Genomic DNA, 18,888 nt, shown 5'->3' with positions numbered 1-18,888 from the left:
ATGGGCAGATAAAGTGTTCTTTTCCTCACATCGATCTGGAAGGAAAAAGGGGGTGTCCATACTCATTCGTCGACAAATCAATTTCACACAAACATTGGTGCATAAAGACACCAAAGTTAATTTTTTTTTTTTGTTAATCGGTTGATTGACGGTATAGCAGTGTCCCTCATAAACATATATTCACCTAATGAAGACGAGCCAGGCTTCATTAGAACATTGTTTAATGTAATATTACAGTATAGCACTGGGCTGCTGTTAATGGGAGGAGATTTTAACTGTGTGATGTCGCAATCAATGGACCGACAGCCAGGCTCTAAATCTCCTGCATCAAAAATGGGCCGAATGCTCAAACACTTATCCTTAGAATCTGGTCTAGTGGACATATGGAGGAACAAGTTCCCAAAAAAAAGGGACTTCACCTTTTATTCAAGTAGGCATGCGTCCTATTCAAGGATCGATTATTTTTTTACTCCCAAGGATGAGCTGTATAGGATAGTTGACATTGAGATACAACCTATCACTATTTCAGACCACACACCTGTCACACTTGAATGGGATATAGGTCACAGACCAAGCTCCAAACAATGGCGACTTAATGCATCTCTCCTCAATGATAAGGAGTTTGTCTCCTTCATCACAGCGGAGCTCAAGCAATATTTAGACACAAATACCTCACCTGAAACTTCTCCCCTTATACTGTGGGATTGTGCTAAAGCTTACATAAGGGGGCGCATTATTTCATTTTCATGTGCCAGGAAAAGACAAAAAGAGTCTAAACAGCGAGAGATGGAAAATAAAATTAGAGAGTTAGAACATAAACATAAACAACTGGCTTTGAATAGTGTCCTAAAGAACCTAAATGCAACTCGTAGAGAACTGAACGGTCTACTAACAGATAAGATTGAGGGCTCACTGAGATTTACCAATCAGCGGTATTATGAGTATGGTAACAGGGCAAGTAGATTATTAGCGTTTACATTAAGAAAACAGCAATCATCTAACACGGTTCAGAGAATAAAATCACAGGACACAATTGTCACTAAACCAGATAAAATAGCAAAATCGTTTGCAGAGTTTTATCAAGGTCTATATAAGAATTCGGACACCTGCACTGATGATGCAAAACTTGCAGAGTTTTTGAATAACATAAAGCTCTCAAAGAGATTTTCCAACATGATATACCACAATATCCCACTGTGGTAATACTGGGTGTAATACCCAAAAGTCTGAATGGGAGAGACAAGAAATACCTTTTGAGTATATTTCTTACAGCGGCTTTGAAGTGTGTAACAAGTAGGTGGCTGAAACCTTCCCCCCCCACGTATAATACTTGGATCCAAAGGGTTTGGGACATCTATCAGATGGAGCGCATTACATATTTTCTAAGGCTCCAAAAATCCACTTTTACTAAACGGTGGAGCCCTGTTATGGCTATGTTAATGCAGTGAGAGTCAACGGGCAAGGAGGTTTCTCACTTCTACTTGCTTTTTTTAAAATTTATTTATTTTATTTTATATTTTTTGTTTTTCTTCTTTCTTACCTACTGCTTTACACATATTTGACATAATGCTCATACTCATGTCTTAACTTGCATATTCTTATAGGCAATCCGGAAAGGATATTATGCTGTTTTTGTTTGTCTTTACTGTTTATAACTTATAACTCGGTTGTGGCTTACAGCTGGATTGAGCAGGAAGTAAGTGTATGTGCTACACTGTTGTTGACTAAACTCTAAATAAAAAATAAGTAAAAAAACACAAAAAAAACCAATGAAAATCCCACTCCTCCAAGCCAGGGTTCACGTTAGCCGGTATATATGCCGGTTTTTGGCTGTTGTCACGTGAATTTGGCCGGCGAAAAAAAATATTACCGGCCAAAATGTCCGGTGAAATCAATGATTTACACGGAGACGGTATTTAGGAAAAAAAAATAAAACCGACGGCATCGCGTTGTGTTTGGAGGCCGAACATTCACAGCTCGTCTGTGACTCCGTTTGTGTGTGCGCTGCTCTGCGCTCACTGTGTGTGTGTGCGTGTGTGTCGCCAGGGGTCTGTAAAGTATACTTGCCTGTATAAAGGAGTTTATTTAAGCCCAATAATCAAAATGGTAATAACAATGATGATAATAATATTAAAGCATCCATATCGGAATAGTATTGGAGTATCGGCAGCTATCTAAAGTCAGGTATCGGGATCGGATCGGAAGTGAAAAAAGGTGGATCGGTGCATCCCTAATAATAATAACTTTTGTAGAACTTTCCAGCAGGTGAAACTATGTAAATTGCTGGACAAAGGTTTTGCAGTTATTTTAGCAGCTTTAAAACTATTGATATTAGGGAAAAAACATTATTCAAAAGACTTCAAACATAAAATAATGCCCGAGTATTTTATTTTGAGTTTATCATTATTAAAATAACATTTTTAATAGTTTTCTTAGTAGTCTAGTAGTCTGCTCACTTGCTCGGACAGCTGCATCACCTGATATCTTAGGGGTTTGAGGAGCCAAAACATAAAATAATATAATTATTTGAATTTACTGAAAAATGTATGAAAATTAATAGGTTTTATAGAATAAAGTGATAGATGTCATGAAAAGATTACTTTTTTTTTTTAATATAATGCACAAAAATATGCACGTCATGTCATTGACCAAAGTACTGATAAAATGAACAGCAAAATAAAATCAACACCACGTGTGTTCTCACCATTTCAAAAAGCAGACGAACAAGCTTTTCGGACTCGCCTCTGTACTTGGATGTGAGAGTTGACGAGGAAACGTTGAAGAATGTGGTTCTGCATTCAGTAGCAACTGCTTTGGCCAGAAGTGTTTTCCCTGTGCCAGGAGGTCCCACCATGAGCACACCCTACATGAAGAGATGAGGTCAGTGTGATTACGTGTAATTATGTAAAACACTTTTTAAAAGAAATCAAAGTCTTTCAATCTCTACCTTCCACGGTCTTCGTATGCCTTTGAAAAAGGCCGGCATCCACATAGGCAACACCACTGCTTCTTTCAGGAGTTTTTTGGCATCTTCCAGGTCTGCAATGTCATCCCTATGGAAACAGATTGGGACAGAGATGCAAAGCCCTTTGAGGTAAAGGTGATACTAGTGATACTAATTAATTAATCTACCAGACCAATTGATCAGCACAGATTTTTGCCATTTTTTAATAATTAGTGTTGATTTTTTTTTTTTTTTACCAGGAAAATTCCATTCAGATTCTTTTTTTCAAGGGGGTCCTGACCAAGGTACGCAGCAACAAATACCAAACACTCAACAGTTGTACAGTTAAAACAAGCAGAAAAATAAAAAAGAATGGACAAAGCCCTTTTACCCAGTTTTATACAGCCATATGGAACAGAACGCAACAAATGCTTATCACACATCAGCCCTGACACTCATCTCCACCCTCTCCACCTCTCTTGTGCACTGTCCATTGCTTTGGATGGTTGACTCCAGGTATTCAAACTCATCCACTGCCAATGCCATCAAGACACAAAACTATTTTCTTCTTACAAATATTGTAAGTAATGTAATGTGTAAAAACATTACATTTCTGATGACCCATTTCATGTATTTAATATTTTGTTAATATTTTATTATATTATTGCAGGTACAAGTGGCCAAAATGGGTTGTTCTCAGAAGGGTGGCTGGGGTCTCCCTTAATGATAGGGTGAGAAGCTCAGGCATCTGGGAGGGACTCAGGAGTAGAGCCGCTGCTCCAACGCACACCAGATGCGCGATGCAAATACTATGAGAACATATTTGAATATCTCTGTTTTTGAGAGGGAATATTCAAATATCATTTTTGAGCAATTTTGACAGCCCTAGTAAGCATGTCAATGTCTTGGAATATCAAGAATGCATGAAGTTAAGGTCAGCACCCTTCACATCAGCAGGTAACACAGGGATTTTTTATAAAAGATTTGCACAGTCAAAATTCTGTAAATTGTCTTTGCATTCCGATTCCTCACTTCATTAGAATCATGAGTAGCTAGTGTGGAGTTATTCTACAATATTCATGACAGTAAAATATACCATCTGCAGTAATTATGTTCTCTACCAGTAGAAAATGCTATGAAAACCTGAGTATGCATGAAAAAAAAAAGAATACTGTCAGATACCGTGAAACCGTTCAATTTTTGAAAAATACCGTGATATATATTTTTGGTCATACCGCCCAGCCCTACCCTGCTCGAAAATGACATGCCCAAACTAAATAGAGTAAACCTCTGCAGTTACAAGCTCTATGTGGATTATCTTGGTATCAAAATGAAGATAACATAGGGCTGGGCGGTATACCGGTTCATACCGAATACTGTTTTTTTTTTTCGTCACGATATGAATTTTTAATATACCGCCATACCGGTATATTAAATTACACAACATTCGCACAGCCACGGCGCTGCTGTCTGATTTGCGAGTGACGATGAAGACTGCTAACGTTTATGCTAACACGTTAGCATAAAGATCGCCATCTTAAAATTCGAGTCCACTCACATAGTAGAAGTGAGATCTGTGTCTGTCTCTGTCTTTGTTAAGAAGTACAGCCACAGATTAGCTATTCTCCGGTCTTGGTCAACAAAGCTTTGATGACGACTGCTTTGATGAAAATCACGCTTTGATTTCGCATCTGCACACGCTGCACGCTCAATAACAAACAAATGCATCAAGAATCTGAGCAAATGTAATGACATTCTATTTTTGTTAACCATTTCAAGTTTGTGCGTTTATATTTTTGTTGAGTATGTCTCCTTATCTGAACCCAATTGAACAATTGTGTTTGTTTTCATTGAGATATTGTTTAAAATGGTACTTTTCAAAGGGGGTGTACTAATTTACGCTGAGCACTATGGAACATCGGACTTATAAAATAAGGACTCAAGATGATCAATGCTGCAGGAAGTAGTAGAAATGCCCTGAATACACAAAAAACACAGGACAAGGACCATCACATTGATAATTTAGAAATTATAATGTATAATGTTTATACACTGTTAAAGGGACACTGCATAGTATTTATGGGTTTATATGACCCAAAATCCACTATTTTATACATATTATGTGCTCCTGCATTGTCTAGTCGCTGTATAATAGTTTTTGTTTCATATTTGTAGTGTTTTAAAAAGTCATGTAAAATAACATGGTCACGGCCGTTGTTGCATTGCCACTGTTAGTAGTGAGATGCCATGTTTCTACTGGAGCCTGTATAGACAAACCCGAGAGAATAAATCAAGCATCGTTTTACTTGTAGCGGAAGTCCCGCCTCCACTCTCTCCGCTTCGTCTGCTACTGCCGCGGTAGCACGCCCTCTCTGTGATCTTTCCTCCTCGTTTGTGTGAACTCTTGATCTGTGTTTTGAGTTGAATTCTGTCGAGATCAACTTTTAGTCGGGGGTTTTGTCACTGTGCAGTGTGATTTTTCCTCCTCGTTTGTGTGAATTGTTGATCTGTGTTTTGAGTCGAATTCTGTCTATTTCAACTTTGAGTAGTGGTTTGTTAGTATGTATTAAAGTAATGAACTCTGATAGCACTGTTACAATTGATATTTCTTTTCTTAGGAAGTAGTAAGGGTGTAACTGGCATTTATTTTGATCCCCTTTTTCTCCTGTTTTTGTTAGTTTAGGGAGTTAGGTTTAGACTGTAATTGTGTTTCTTCTTTGTTTTTCCTCCCCCAGGGCAAGTTAGTTTGAGTTGAGAAGGTAGTTTCTTTTGTTTATTATTTTGGCCTTGGTTCACCCCGAAGAGATGCTTCACCATTTTTTTCCTGTTTTATTTGGTTTTTGACTGTGCCTATCTGATTTTATGACATGTTGAACTGTGAACAATAAATAACATTTTATGATTGCAAAACGTCGTTCTCTGCCTCATTTATGTTGTGTCATGGCTCCCCAAGACCGGGCGTAACACGTGGATTACTAATGGCATCAATTATCTGTCAAAACGTAGAAAGGTACTTAACTTCCTCAGGAATCATAAAATAGATATAGCTCTAATACAAGAGACTTATCTAACCGATCGCCAATGGCAAGGGCAGACTTTTACTCCTCCTTCACATCCCAATCTCGAGTTGTCACCACATTGATAGGTAAAAATGTAAATAGTAGCTAGTTAATATTTATGGCCCAAACTACGAATGCCCTCAATTTTTCCAAAGTTAGTTTTTCACACTAACTTGTCATGCTAGTGAACTTTTCATAGGTGGTGATATGAATTTAGTTCTGGATCCATCCAAAGATCGGTCATCCTCTAACCCAAAAACATAAGTCAGTACTTAGACTCACACTCTCATAAAAACAACTCCAGAATTGATTTTATTCTCACTCATGCCGACAGATTCCACCTTATAGCCTTATACGAATATCTAGCTATGACTCACTCGGACCATGCACCTCATGCTTCAGATGGCTCAAAAGAACGCTACTAGTAGTTACAGATTTTGGCAATTCCCCACATACCTACTTAACGACGTAGATTATGTTAAACGTAATGCCGAAATTGACCACCATGTAGGTGGCAGCACTGCTCTTTTTGGATGAGCGATCAGTATACAGTGGAGGAAATAAGTATTTGATGCCTCACTGATTTTGTAAGGTCATCCACTAACAAAGAAATGAACGGTCTATACTTTTAATGGTCGGTTTATTTTGACAGGGAGAGACAGAATATCAAAAATACAATCCAGAAAATCACATAAAACAAAAGATTTAAATTATTTTGCAATTCATTGAGAGAAATAAGTATTTGACCCCCTATCAAAACAGGACTAAGCACTTGGTGCAGAAACCCTTGTTGGCAAGTCCAGAGGTCAGACGTTTCTTGTAGTTCATCACCAGGTTTCTACACATCTCAGGAGGAATTTTGGACTACTCCTCTTTGCAGATCCTCTCCAAATCCTTAAGGTTTCGAGGCTGTCGCTTGGTAACTCAAAGCTTCAGCTCCCTCCACAGATTTTCTATAGGATTTAGGTCTGGGGACTGGCTAGGCTGCTCCATGATCCTGAGCCACTCCTTTGTTGCCTTGGTTGTATGTTTTGGGTCATTGTTGTGCTGGAAGATCCATCCATTTTAAGTTACCTGGCTAGGAGAAAGCATCGGTCACCCAGGATTTCATGGTGCAAGGCCCCATCCATCTTTCCCTCGCTGTGGTGAAGTTGACCTGTCCCCTTAGCAGAGAGACACCCCCAAAGCACAATGCTTCCACCTCCATTCTTGACGGTGGGGATGGTGTTCCTGGGATCATAGTCTGAATTCCTCTTCCTCCAAACACAGCGAGTTGAATTGATTCCAAAGAGCTCAATTTTGGTCTCATCTGACCACATCACCTTCTCCCAATCATTCAGGTGTTCAATGGCAAACTTCAAACAGGCCTGTACATGTGCCTTCTTGAGCAGGGGGACCTTACAGGCGCTGCTGGATTTTAATCCATTACGATGTAGTGCGTTACCAATGGGTTTCTTTGTGACTGTGGTCCCAGCTGCCCAAGCTCCTCCTGTGTAGTTCTGGGCTGATCCGTCACCTTTCTCATGATCATTGTTACCCTACAAGGTGAAAAATTGCGTGGAGCCCGAGACTGACGGAGATTGACAGTCATTTTATGTTTTTTCATATTCCTTGTGCAGGTCTAAAATCTTTTCCCTGATGTCCTTAGAAAGTTGTTTGTTCTTGCCCATGATAGGGTTCTGCAAAGAGGAGTGGTCTAAAATTCCTCCTGAGATGTGTACAAACCTGATGATGAACTCCAAGAAACATCTGACCTCTGTACTTGCCAACAAGGGTTTCTCCACTTGTACCAAGTAATGTTTTGATAGGGGTTCAGATACTTATTTCACTCAATGAATTTAAAAAAAAATTTTTTAAATCATTTGTTTTATGTGGTTCTCTGGATTTTCTTTTTGATAGTCTGTCTCTCCCAGTTAAAATAAACCTACCATTAAAAGTATAGACCGTTCATTTCTTTGTCAGTGGATGACTTTTTTTTTTCAGATGAAAAAGTTGTTGACATAAAGTACATTTGTAAATAAATGATTGTTTTGCCATCAAAAGCCCTTTATGATTCCTAAAGACCGGAAAAAGTTAGAAACAACTATTTTTCCCAGATGAAAGAAGAAAGTCTATTCTTTCTTCTGGTAGTTTCACTGTTTACATAGTCATAGAACACAATATTCCGTGGGTCTCAAAATATGGGTCAAAATGCTCGAAAACGGCTTGCAGTATGGGACACTGCTCTGAAAATGGCTGGCAGTGAATGAGTTAAAGGAATTGTGGCGGCTATTCCACGGCTGACACGATTAGAGGACCTGCCGGTTTTACCAATTAATATGAGAGTCAACACGTATTTGCAGCTAACAAATGTATAGCTATCAACTGGAAAATCGAGGCCCCCCCTGGTGTTTCTTTGTGGCTTAAAGAGCTTTCGTCATACCTGCCATCTTTTAATGCCTAATGTTAATGGTATTGACTTGGTATTATGGTTCACACTTTTCCATGCTTTTCGAACAAGGATTGTTGTATCCACCTATGTGAGACCACGATACGCCACATGAACATGTCTGCAAAATGGGAACTCCCAACAGGAAGTGGAACACAACAAACAGGAAGTTAAACATGACTCCACAGCCCGACATGCGCAGGGACAACGCTGAAAATAACTACTACATTGCACAGTGAATGAATGGGAGACGAGCTCATCACGTGCGTGTCAATGTGGGGACACAACGACTTACACGCTTCAAGCTTTAACACTTTAGAATCACTTGCGGTACTGGTTTATTATTATTTGAGTTTTATTTTATCAGATGGGGGGGGCAAACATTAGCTGTTAGCTACACTGATTTCTAAAGATCAGTATTGGCCACAGAAAAACACATTAGTCAACCTCTAATATAAAAGAACAGAAATTATTAAATCTTACTCGTCTGCCCTCAGGTTTTTTAAATACTGAACTACAGGACTTGCTAGTTTTACAAGCACTAAATATTGTTTCACTTTTTTTAGCATGGTTTATAAAAAAATAACACAATTAGAGTAAAAACGTACCATTTAATATTTGGATTTTGAGATATAATGTCTCTCTCCAGAGCTTCCACCAAGTCTTTGTCATATCCTGTCCCATCAAATTTTTTCACTTCCTTCTCCTGGACCTCTGCTTTGTTCTGGAAAACACATGACATGGAACCCATGTGGTCGGTTTGACACAAAACTGGAATGACAGGCTAGAGCTACAACAACAGCAAGTGTGGACACCGTTTACTCAGCAAAGCTTGTGTCTGGAAATACAGTAGTTTGCTACATGATAAAGAGGAAAGTGGTGTGTCCTTTCAAACTAATACCAACAAAATGTTGTTCACCTTATCATCCTTTGTTTTGCCCGTGGCTTCCTTTGTCTCCTTTGCCTCCTTCTTTTCTTTGCCTTTGGATGGTTTGCTTTTGTCTCCATTGGCTCCACGAGGCGAGTGCCTCTGCTGGGCCCTCACAGCCACACTCAGGCGGTTGTTCGTAGGTTTGCTATCTTTATAAGGGTTAGCCGGACGTCTGACAGGACAAGGAGAATGTCTGTAAAAGGACCAAAAACATGGGAAACTTTTTATTGTTACATGTCATTTCAGTTACAGTAATATTGTATGTGAAGTTGTCACTCTGTTGTACAATTATCATGGCATTGGACTGGACAAATATATTTATTCATATAATAATATATACAAATGAATGAGGAGTTACTTCTTAAGAGTGTGCAATACAGTATAATGCATAAACTGGGTTATAATGTATATCCTCAGCAAATTTATGTAGTAGCAAATATTCAAACGAGAACTTTGAAGGCCTAAGTGGTGAAGGGTTCCATGTGAACAGCAGTTGAACATGGGCCAGTCGGTCCTAAGACGCAACATTCTAACCGTCATTAGAATGTTGCATGACACTCTAATGACCATCATATTTTTTCTCTTCTTCTAACCTGCTTTGAATCCACACATGGGAGTGTACTTAGTGGTTTAAAATGCCCTTAAATCAGTTTACCTCAACCCTGGTGGTTTTATCCGTTCTTATTCCTTTTTCAGTAGTTTTGACCTATACTGTTACTTGAGCTCATGGACAAGGCTCATGATTTCCTGATGATGGGGTTTCCAGACAGTTTTGTCTCTTATAATATAGATGGGGCTACAATTTACACATGTATGAAAGGTGCAATATAAATGAAGTTTGAGTGAGTGATGGACATTCTTAGCGATGTCACTAGCCAAAAGACAAAACTGATGAATTAATAATTAATCATTTACTTATTTAGTCATCATTTAATTGGTTTGGGTGGATCTTTTAATAAAGTTATTCAATCTCAGCTCATTATTTATTGATACTTTTGGTTTTCTTTGGTTGTCTATGACAGCAAACATAACATATCTTTGGTTTGTGGATGAAAAATATGAAGACAACATTATCAGGTTTAAGAAACTGATCATTTAGGGCATTTTATGAATGCAGGGTTTCCCCCAGTGCATTGTAAGCCTGGCTGGCTGCCAGGCCTTGATTGATTGATTTTTTTTTTTTATTGACCACAGATTTTTTTTAAACCAGGGAACAACCCTTCAGCTGTTTCACAATTGAGTGAACCCACTTATTTTTACACCTTACCAGTTTAACCCTTAAACGCGCCGTTAAAAAAATCACGTTAACACACCCAGAGCACCAAATGGTGCGCATGAAAGTACACAGCTATAAAAATAGTATACATCTGTATTTTTGCCTTTTTTTTTTTTTAGGTTTTAGACCAACATCTCCTCTTTCCATCCATATCAAATATTAATATATATTTTTTTATTTTTAACCCTTAAATTTCCAGATTTATTCATGATGCACCTTGATTTTTATGATCTAAAAACACAAAAAAATTAATTATTTTCAATATACTTCATGGAAACTGGAATTGTTTTGTTTGGATTATTGCAGCCTTGTATATGTGAAAGATTAGCAGAAACATTTTTTTTTGCATTATTATTTTCTTTGTAATGTCAGATTGTCTCATAAAATCACGTTAACACACCCAGAGCACCAAATGGTGCTCATAAAGTACACAGCTATAACAAATGCATACATTTGTTGTTGTTTTTTTAAGGTTTTAGACCAACATCTGTTCTTTCTATACATATCAAATATTAATATATTTTTTATATTTTTTACCCTTAAATTGCCAGGTTTAGTCATGATGCACCTAATTTTATGAAAAAAAAGACAAAAAATGTAATATTTTCAATATAATTCATGCAAACTGGATTTTTTTTCTTTGGGATTATTGCAGCCTAGTATATGTGAAAGATTAGCAGAAAAAAAATTGCATTATTATTTTTTCATAATGTTAGATTTCATAACATATTCAGTTAACACACCTATAGCACCAACGTGTGCTCATACAAATACAAGCTATACAAATTGTGTACATATGTATTTTTGTTTTTTTATTTTCTTATTTCTTAGACCAACATTAGACCTCATTATAGATACCAAATAAAATAAATAAAAAATAAAAATTGTGCTGTAATGAAGAACTTCCATCCTTGGTATCCTCTCCTTTGCAGAGGTTATAATCAGTATGATCTGGGGCTTCTGGGCCTCTTTTTTTTCCCGTTGCTGATCTCCGGCTCCCGGTGTTTGTTGCTGAGCAGGAGGACATTTTTGTCCTGCTTCGGAGTGTAGGACAGCAGGGTGTGAGTAAATGGAGAGATGGAGGAGAAGCTCTGGTCAGTTTTTACGCATTGTGCCAAAGATGGTGATCTTTCGTCGCAGCAGCTCCTCTGCCAGCCCAAATGAGGAAAATAAATGATCAATAGTCACAGTCACCCTCCCATCCCCTCCGTCATGTCCAACACGACCCTCTCTGTCCTTGGTTTTGTTTCTGCAGCGCACCAGCTGCCCAATAGACGCCAACAGAAGGAGTCCAAACTAAGCCCGCACGGTGGTGGTTATCGATGTCCTTCCACTCGGGCACTGTCCTTCTCCCATGCAGTTTGGTTCATTCCATGATAAGTTTTGTGATCTCTGTGGTGAAAAATAAATAAAAAGTGTCAATCAGCTCACTAACAATGGCCACGGCATAGCGGGGAGGTTCTGGAGTTAGTCCTAAGTCTGGAGGCTTGAACTGGAGCGTCAGGGTGTTTGTGGGTGCCCAGATCGCTCCGTTTTTGGATTTCCATAAAAGGTCCGCTAGTGTCCCCTCTTCCCCAAAGTCAGAAGAGTCAGTGGAGTTGGTGGGACACGGGAAAGCCCCCGGGAAGTACTCTTCATCGGCTGTGTCGGTGTCCAAAGCTGATGGAACGGATTGCGCTCCGTGCGCTCGTCTTCAATGACCATGTTTAGTGCCTCCGTGGTGCCGCTGTGATGCTTCATTGTGTGTGGTTTGACATGCAAAGTCCAGCTATGCTCCTTAGCTCTGCACAGACACCTCATCACCTGTATACCTGTGATCATTGCAGCACGGCGCACAGGTGCACAGATCGGGGTTTGTTTTGGCTCTAATGTTTGCTGTACATTTCATGTGCTGGGAAATCGCCTGCGTTATGGATATTTCAAAAGCTGTGGGGACCCCACAATTTAGATGTCGGGGTGCTTTGGAGACTGTACTTTGACGTTTTGGTGCTTTGAAAGTTTGAAAAAAATAATTTACATGAAAGGAGGGCATGGAAAAGGTGCCACTTGAAAGCCACCTGCGCTTTTACGCATTGTGTCACACTGTAAATGCACTGTGCACGTTAAAGGCATGTGCACGCGCGCACGTGCATGTGCACACGCGCACACTCACATGCACACATGCCCACACACAATTACTCACACACCCACACAAAATTTCTGCCTCAGACCTTATGTGGAGAGAGGGGGGGCGGGGTTTAGTTGGAGTGCCCTCAATCAATGTGCCAAAAAAAGAAAAATGACGTAATCTTGATGGAAATGTGTCAGAGCACACATTTAAAGCCTTTTGCTTCAAATGACGTGAACAAATTAGATGATTCATGTTTTTACTTTATATTTGAGCAGGATCAAAAATAGTGATTTGAATGGGTTTCAATGAGCACACTTTGGTGCAAAGGTGTGTTAACGTGAGTATTTTTGTCACAGTTGTTTAGAATAGACTAAAAAAATTTTTAAAGCACCCAAAAATACACAACCTAGCAAATGTTGAACAATACGCATGAAAAAATGAAAAAGATATGCTAAAAAGAAAAAGTAAAAAACACAAAAAGGTGTCTAGGTGTGTTAAAGGTTTAAAAAGTCTACATAAGATATTGCTGTTTTAGACTTTTATTTTCCAAAAGCTAGTTTAACAAGCACACAACAACAAAATAGAGAAATTCGTCAATATCTGACAAAATTATGGACAAAAATATTACCCAAAAATGTTCTATTTTTAGTGTTACCAGGGGTCATTCAGTTTTTTCACATTCTAAATATTGCACCTGACATCAGAAACATGGTTCCTACCTTAACATTTCTTATTTTGTACAAGCAGTCATATGTATGTTTATATGTTTATTACCATTTTTTGAATATATACCAACTTTGTTTTGCCAGCAGGGTTATTTTTTACCCACGTTACCAAAATATGAACAAAAGTAGAATGAGATCATACCTACTTTCATCTGACTCACAGTTAAGGATTTAAGTATAGGCTGTCCCGTCCGTAACCCCTCTTAATTTTTAAAAGTAAATACTACAAGCTTTTAATTGTGATGGTTTACAAGTCTCTATTGCCAAATACCAAACCATATCTGTGATAAAGACCTTGCCTGATATAGCACAATAAACCCCAAATGTCCCGCCCGTACCTCTGTCCTGTCCGTACCCTCACTTTTAGATTTTAGCAAAATATTGGGGAAAATGGCATTTCAATGGCTAAAACACTAAAAGCTCATATCATGTGGCTGACTGGAAAAATAACTGGGAGTTAGAAAGGGCGTTTCGCGATTCTGTTATCTCACGGCACGAGACAGCCTCGTGGCTCCGAGTGTCTCCATTTCGATATCGATATGCAAATCGTTACAGGCCTAGAAACTAACAGATAATAATAATCGTTACATCGCTAGCTGTCAGTCCAGTGGGTTTGTTTTCAGATCTGAGTTGAATATGGTGATAGCTTTGGGATAGAAACTGTTCATGAATCTTGTGGTGCGTGATCTGATGGACCTGTAGTATTTCCCTGAGGGCAGCAGTTCAAACAGATAATTGGCAGGGTGGAATGAGTCTTTCAGAATGTTGTGTGTCTTCTGCAAGCATCTGGAGTTGAAGATGGTGCCCATGGTAGGTAGCTGTTGATTGATGATGTTTTGGGCGGTTTTTATAGTCCTCTGCAGTGACTTCCCGTCTGCAGCAGAACTGCTACCACACCACGACAGGATGCCATAGGTGAGCACACTCTCAATGGAGCAGCAATAGAAGGACCTCAGGTGGTGTTGTGAGAGATTGGCTTTCCTAAATGAGCAGAGAAAGTATAACCACTGCTGTGCTTTCTTTGCTATTGCTGTGGTGTTTGTTGACCATGACAGGTTTTCTGTGATGTGTATTCTAGGGCCCTATGAAATCCGTTTTATTTTTTTCCAAATTCCGTTTTATTTTTTTCCAAATTCCGTTTTTTCCGTTTTAATTTTTTAGAATTCTGTTTTTTTTTCTCTGTACTCTTCTCCCTCTCCTGCGCCGTGCACTTCTACGTATCCGACTGGATCGTTTATATACACCCAATATTACCCCTACAACTCTGTAATTAAGGGAATAACAGATGCAGCAGATGAGCCGATGTCTTTATTTAACTGTTCAAAGAGAGAGAATTGTTCTCTGGTGTGAAGTGAAAGTCGCGGGGAGTTCATAAGTTTCACTTTTGCGCAGAGACTTTCCAGCATTTAATAGGCGATGTTCCACAGTTTACTCGCCGTGTTTCGGCCGCCGAATTATCGGTGCATTCCTAAATATAACATCTTTATTGACAATAACAATATAACCGTAATAATGGCGTATTTGATGGTGTGACTTGGGTTTCAATCGGCACCTGGACAAGGGGACAATCGCCGGTTACATGCGGGCGCAGCGCACTTGTTCCGCGGTTTAGAAAAAAAAAGTGTATATAGAGTAAATAAAAAAGCTACACGCACTGGGGGAAACCCTGGCCGGGTTAGTGTTTGTGGGGAGATGCACGGGTGGTGCCACGAATGAGCGTTCCCCGGAACATTTCTCCAGACAAACGTTCCTTCTCCTCACGATGACAGCATTTCAGTCACATTATGTCAATTTCCGCGATATTCCGCGTTTAACATTAGATTCCGTTTTTATTAGCCAATTCCGCGATTCCGTCCGCGATTCCGTTAACACGGAAATCATAGGGCCCTAGTATTCCCAAGAATTTGAAGCTGGACACTCCACCTTCTATCCGTTAATGTGTAGTGGTGTGTGTGTCCTGCTTCTTCCTGTAATCTATGATCAGTTCTTTTTTTTTTTTGATGTTAAGGCTCAGGTTGTTCTCTGAGCATCATTTTGTCAGCCTTTGAACCTCCTCTCTGTAAGCAGACTCATCCCCTTTGGTGATCAGTCCCACCACAGTTGTGTCATCTGCGAATTTCACTATGGTGTTGGTAGTGTGAGATGGAGTGCAGTCGTGTGACGTCAGCAAGCTGGAGGACGAGGGTCTGGCTGTTGGTGTCGGGAGCCGGGCTGGTGGTTGTTCTCCCCTCCGCCTCAAAGCGGGCGAAAAAACTGTTTAGCTGCTCTGCCTCCAATGCACTTCCGCTGGTAGTGCTGCTGGTGTTGTTGTTTTGCCTGGTGATAAGACGTATCCCCTGCCATGCCTGACGGGGGTCAGAGCTGCTGAAGAGGTCCTCAATCTTCTGCTTATGCTACTTTAGCATCCTTGATTCCCCTCTTCAGGTTTGCCCTGGCAGCCTTGTACTGTTGCACATCACCGGATTGGAAAGCAGTGTTGCTAGCAGGAGACGGACAACCCTGGTCATCCACGGCTTGTTGTTAGGGAACACACGGACCTGTTTTGTAGTAGCATGCAGCATTTGATGTAAAACAGTACAGAGGATGAGTAGGTGTCGATATTGTCCTCTTCAAATATGGTCCAAACTGAAGCAGTCCCTCAGTTGTTCAGAAGCCCCCTCTGGCCATACTTGTATGACTTTGTTCGTGGATGTGCTTGTGCAGATACGTGGTCTGTATGCTGGAGTCAGGAAAAGTGAGATGTGGTCTGATTTCCCAAGGTGGGGTAGGGGTGATACTTTGAGCCCATGCTTGATGTTGCTGTAGACATGGTCAAGTGTGTTTCGCCCTCTACAAAGGTGCGAAGCACAACGCGTCAGAGCTAATTGCATTTTCTATGTCTCTCAGTTTCGCTGGAGGACCTGAAGACCAAACAGGGAGCAGATCCTTCCTTAGCAGCTCTTTTTGAGCAGGTGCTTCCGCCAGAAGACGTGAGTGAGAACTCTTTGGGTTATGTTGTTGATAACGATATACTTTTGAGAAAATTGGTTTCCCACTGTGACGATTTTGTTGCCAGTCTTCCAGGTCGTGGTGCCATTTAAGTTTCGGGATGCTGTACTGAGGTTGGCGCATAATGATGCTGGACATTGGGGGGTCAGGAAAACTTATGACCAGGTCTTGCGACATTTTTTCTGGCTGCGTCTGAAGCGGGATGTTGCGGAATACATCAAAACCTGTCATACGTGCCAACTTACAGGTAAACCTAACCAGGGAATATCGCCCGCACCTTTGTTCCCTATTCCAGCTGTCAGTCAGCCTTTTGAACACTTGATTATTGATTGTGTGGGGCCGTTGCCTCCTTCCCGGTCTGGTGCTGTGTACCTCCTCACTGTAATGTGTCAGACTATGCGCGATCCCGTAGCTCTGCTTGGTGATCAGTGGAAGGAAACGGAGATCCCAAGAAACTTGATCGATTATGAGTAAATCGAGTAAATCTGTTGAAGCCTTATTATGCTCGTGTTTCCCCTGACTCTCATACCATGCAGGCTCCGGTCTCGTCGGAGGGCCCACGGCCGGTTTGTTCAGCAGGTAGGGTGTCCACTGTCCATGCCCCTCAGATTGTGGCAGCTGAGGTGGAGGATGGTTTGCCAGTTTTGGACCCCACTCTGGTGCAGGGTCATCTGAAGAATTCAGAGTCCTTGTGTAATTTCCCAACAGGCAGATTTATCAGAGGTGATTGAGATCCTTGTATCCTTGTTTGTTTGGTGACATTCCTACACGGACACATTAAATAGAGCACGATATAGGTGTGGGGGATAGCCAATTACACAGAGGTTTTATCGTGTTAACCCTGAAAAGCGTAAATGCCTGGAAACTGAAGTACAGTACGTGTTGGATCATGGAACTGCTGAGCCCTCCTCCTCAGAGACTGTCGAAGAGCCTCTGCGTCGTCTCCGGGTGCACGAAATATTTATAAGTGTCCGTCACTCCGTCAAGGGACAACGGAGACGGCAAGAGCTGCGATTGGTCCTCAGGACAGGCCGAGTGAAGCTGCTCTGTGCCGGCTCTCAGTGCGCTCCGGGCGTCCTGACAGAGGCGGAGCTGATCCCCGCCGATAACGCCGCTGCCGAACTATAAATACGTCATATCTATACACACACAGCACATGTTTAGACCCTAAATGTCCAATTTCTCGCCTCAAATTATCTTAAAACTGCGTTCCGTCACACAGAAAAGTGAGAAACGGCCACTGTTCAACAACAACAGTCTTTCTCTCTCTTTCTTTCTCGGACGCCATTGCTCACTGTAGCCAGAAGCACAACAACCTTGCGCAGCGACCCCTACTGATCGGGGGGGAAATTGCAGCGAGTGTCCGTCACCACGACGCAGAAGTATAAATGCTCGAGGCGTCTCCGTGGTGACGCAGATGGATAACGCATACGCAGTCGGAGAAGTATAATGTAGCCTTAACCTGCAGCTCACTGAGAGCTGCCAGGGAGCACTCTGCTGTTTCTTTCAAGATTACACATAGGTCTACTTGCAATAGATGTGTGACATGTCCTCAACACTTTTTGTCAATAAGTAAATAAATAAATAAATAAAGCCGATCGTCACAATGGCAGCCGCGGCTGATTTTTAGTCCCAGTCCGCCCCTGGTTTCATCTGCATTCATTCAGTCAGGCGGTTTCCATTACACGTGCCGACAGCATTTGATCTGACATCAGATGAGACGGGACAATCGATACAGATATAAATCTAGGTGCCGATTCAGATAGTAACATTAAATAGTGACTGCTGTGATTATGTAATGCATTTAAGGGTGCCTGGATCTGTGGAAACCTGCCTGTGAGGTTTTGGTGACGTTTTCACACTGTGCACTGCTCAGTCAAACTACCGCTTCGCCGTGCACCAAAAGTAGACTCGGTTGGAGCTGGACCCGTTAAGGAAAAAACGGGGGGGGGGGGGGGGGGGGACAAAACATAGGTACCCACTAACTACAGACCAAGGTAAGCCCATACCAGTACAAACAAGCATTTCTCATATGGATATCTATATTTAATTTATTCAGATATACTACATAAGAAATGAATATATATTTGCAACCGCAGCCATTTGTACGCACCACTGTGCCAGTTAAGACCTGCCTTTCAAAAGTGCTAATTATAGAGGCAAAAATAAGCACCTCAATCAGTTTCAGGCTTCATAAATCACATTGCCCATGCTTAAATAAGATACTTACATTTTCTCCTCCCATCAAACGCAAAATTAAGTGTACACGCCCCACATTGCATATGCATTAAGGCAAAGACCACTAAATGGGTTGCAAGAGCTATTTTGCCCATCTGAGAGGCGCAATAAGAATAATAATAATGCATTATATTTGGAGGCGCCTTTCATGACAGTCAAGGTCGCTAAGTGAATTTTCAGATTAAAGAT

The 18,888-nt window shown here is 40.7% G+C and overlaps 1 protein-coding gene across 1 annotated transcript in view; it reads right to left on the bottom strand.

Moving 5' to 3' along the window:
- katna1 (katanin p60 (ATPase containing) subunit A 1) overlaps positions 1-18,888 on the bottom strand; it is a 55,012-nt gene that overhangs the window by 22,796 nt on the left and 13,328 nt on the right. The window contains exons 4-7 of the mRNA XM_083905723.1: positions 9,351-9,555; positions 9,040-9,155; positions 2,948-3,053; positions 2,705-2,863 (exon numbers count right to left, since the gene is read on the bottom strand). Of these exons, the coding sequence (XP_083761849.1) occupies positions 2,705-2,863; positions 2,948-3,053; positions 9,040-9,155; positions 9,351-9,555 (586 nt within the window). The remainder of the gene's footprint in view (positions 1-2,704; positions 2,864-2,947; positions 3,054-9,039; positions 9,156-9,350; positions 9,556-18,888) is intronic.

This window comes from Microchirus variegatus, assembly GCF_963457635.1.
Source record: "Microchirus variegatus genome assembly, chromosome: 19".
Classification (NCBI taxonomy): Eukaryota; Metazoa; Chordata; class Actinopteri; order Pleuronectiformes; family Soleidae; genus Microchirus; species Microchirus variegatus.
The sequence above is the reverse complement of the archived record's forward strand: the minus strand, read 5'-3'. Positions and strand labels throughout refer to the sequence as shown.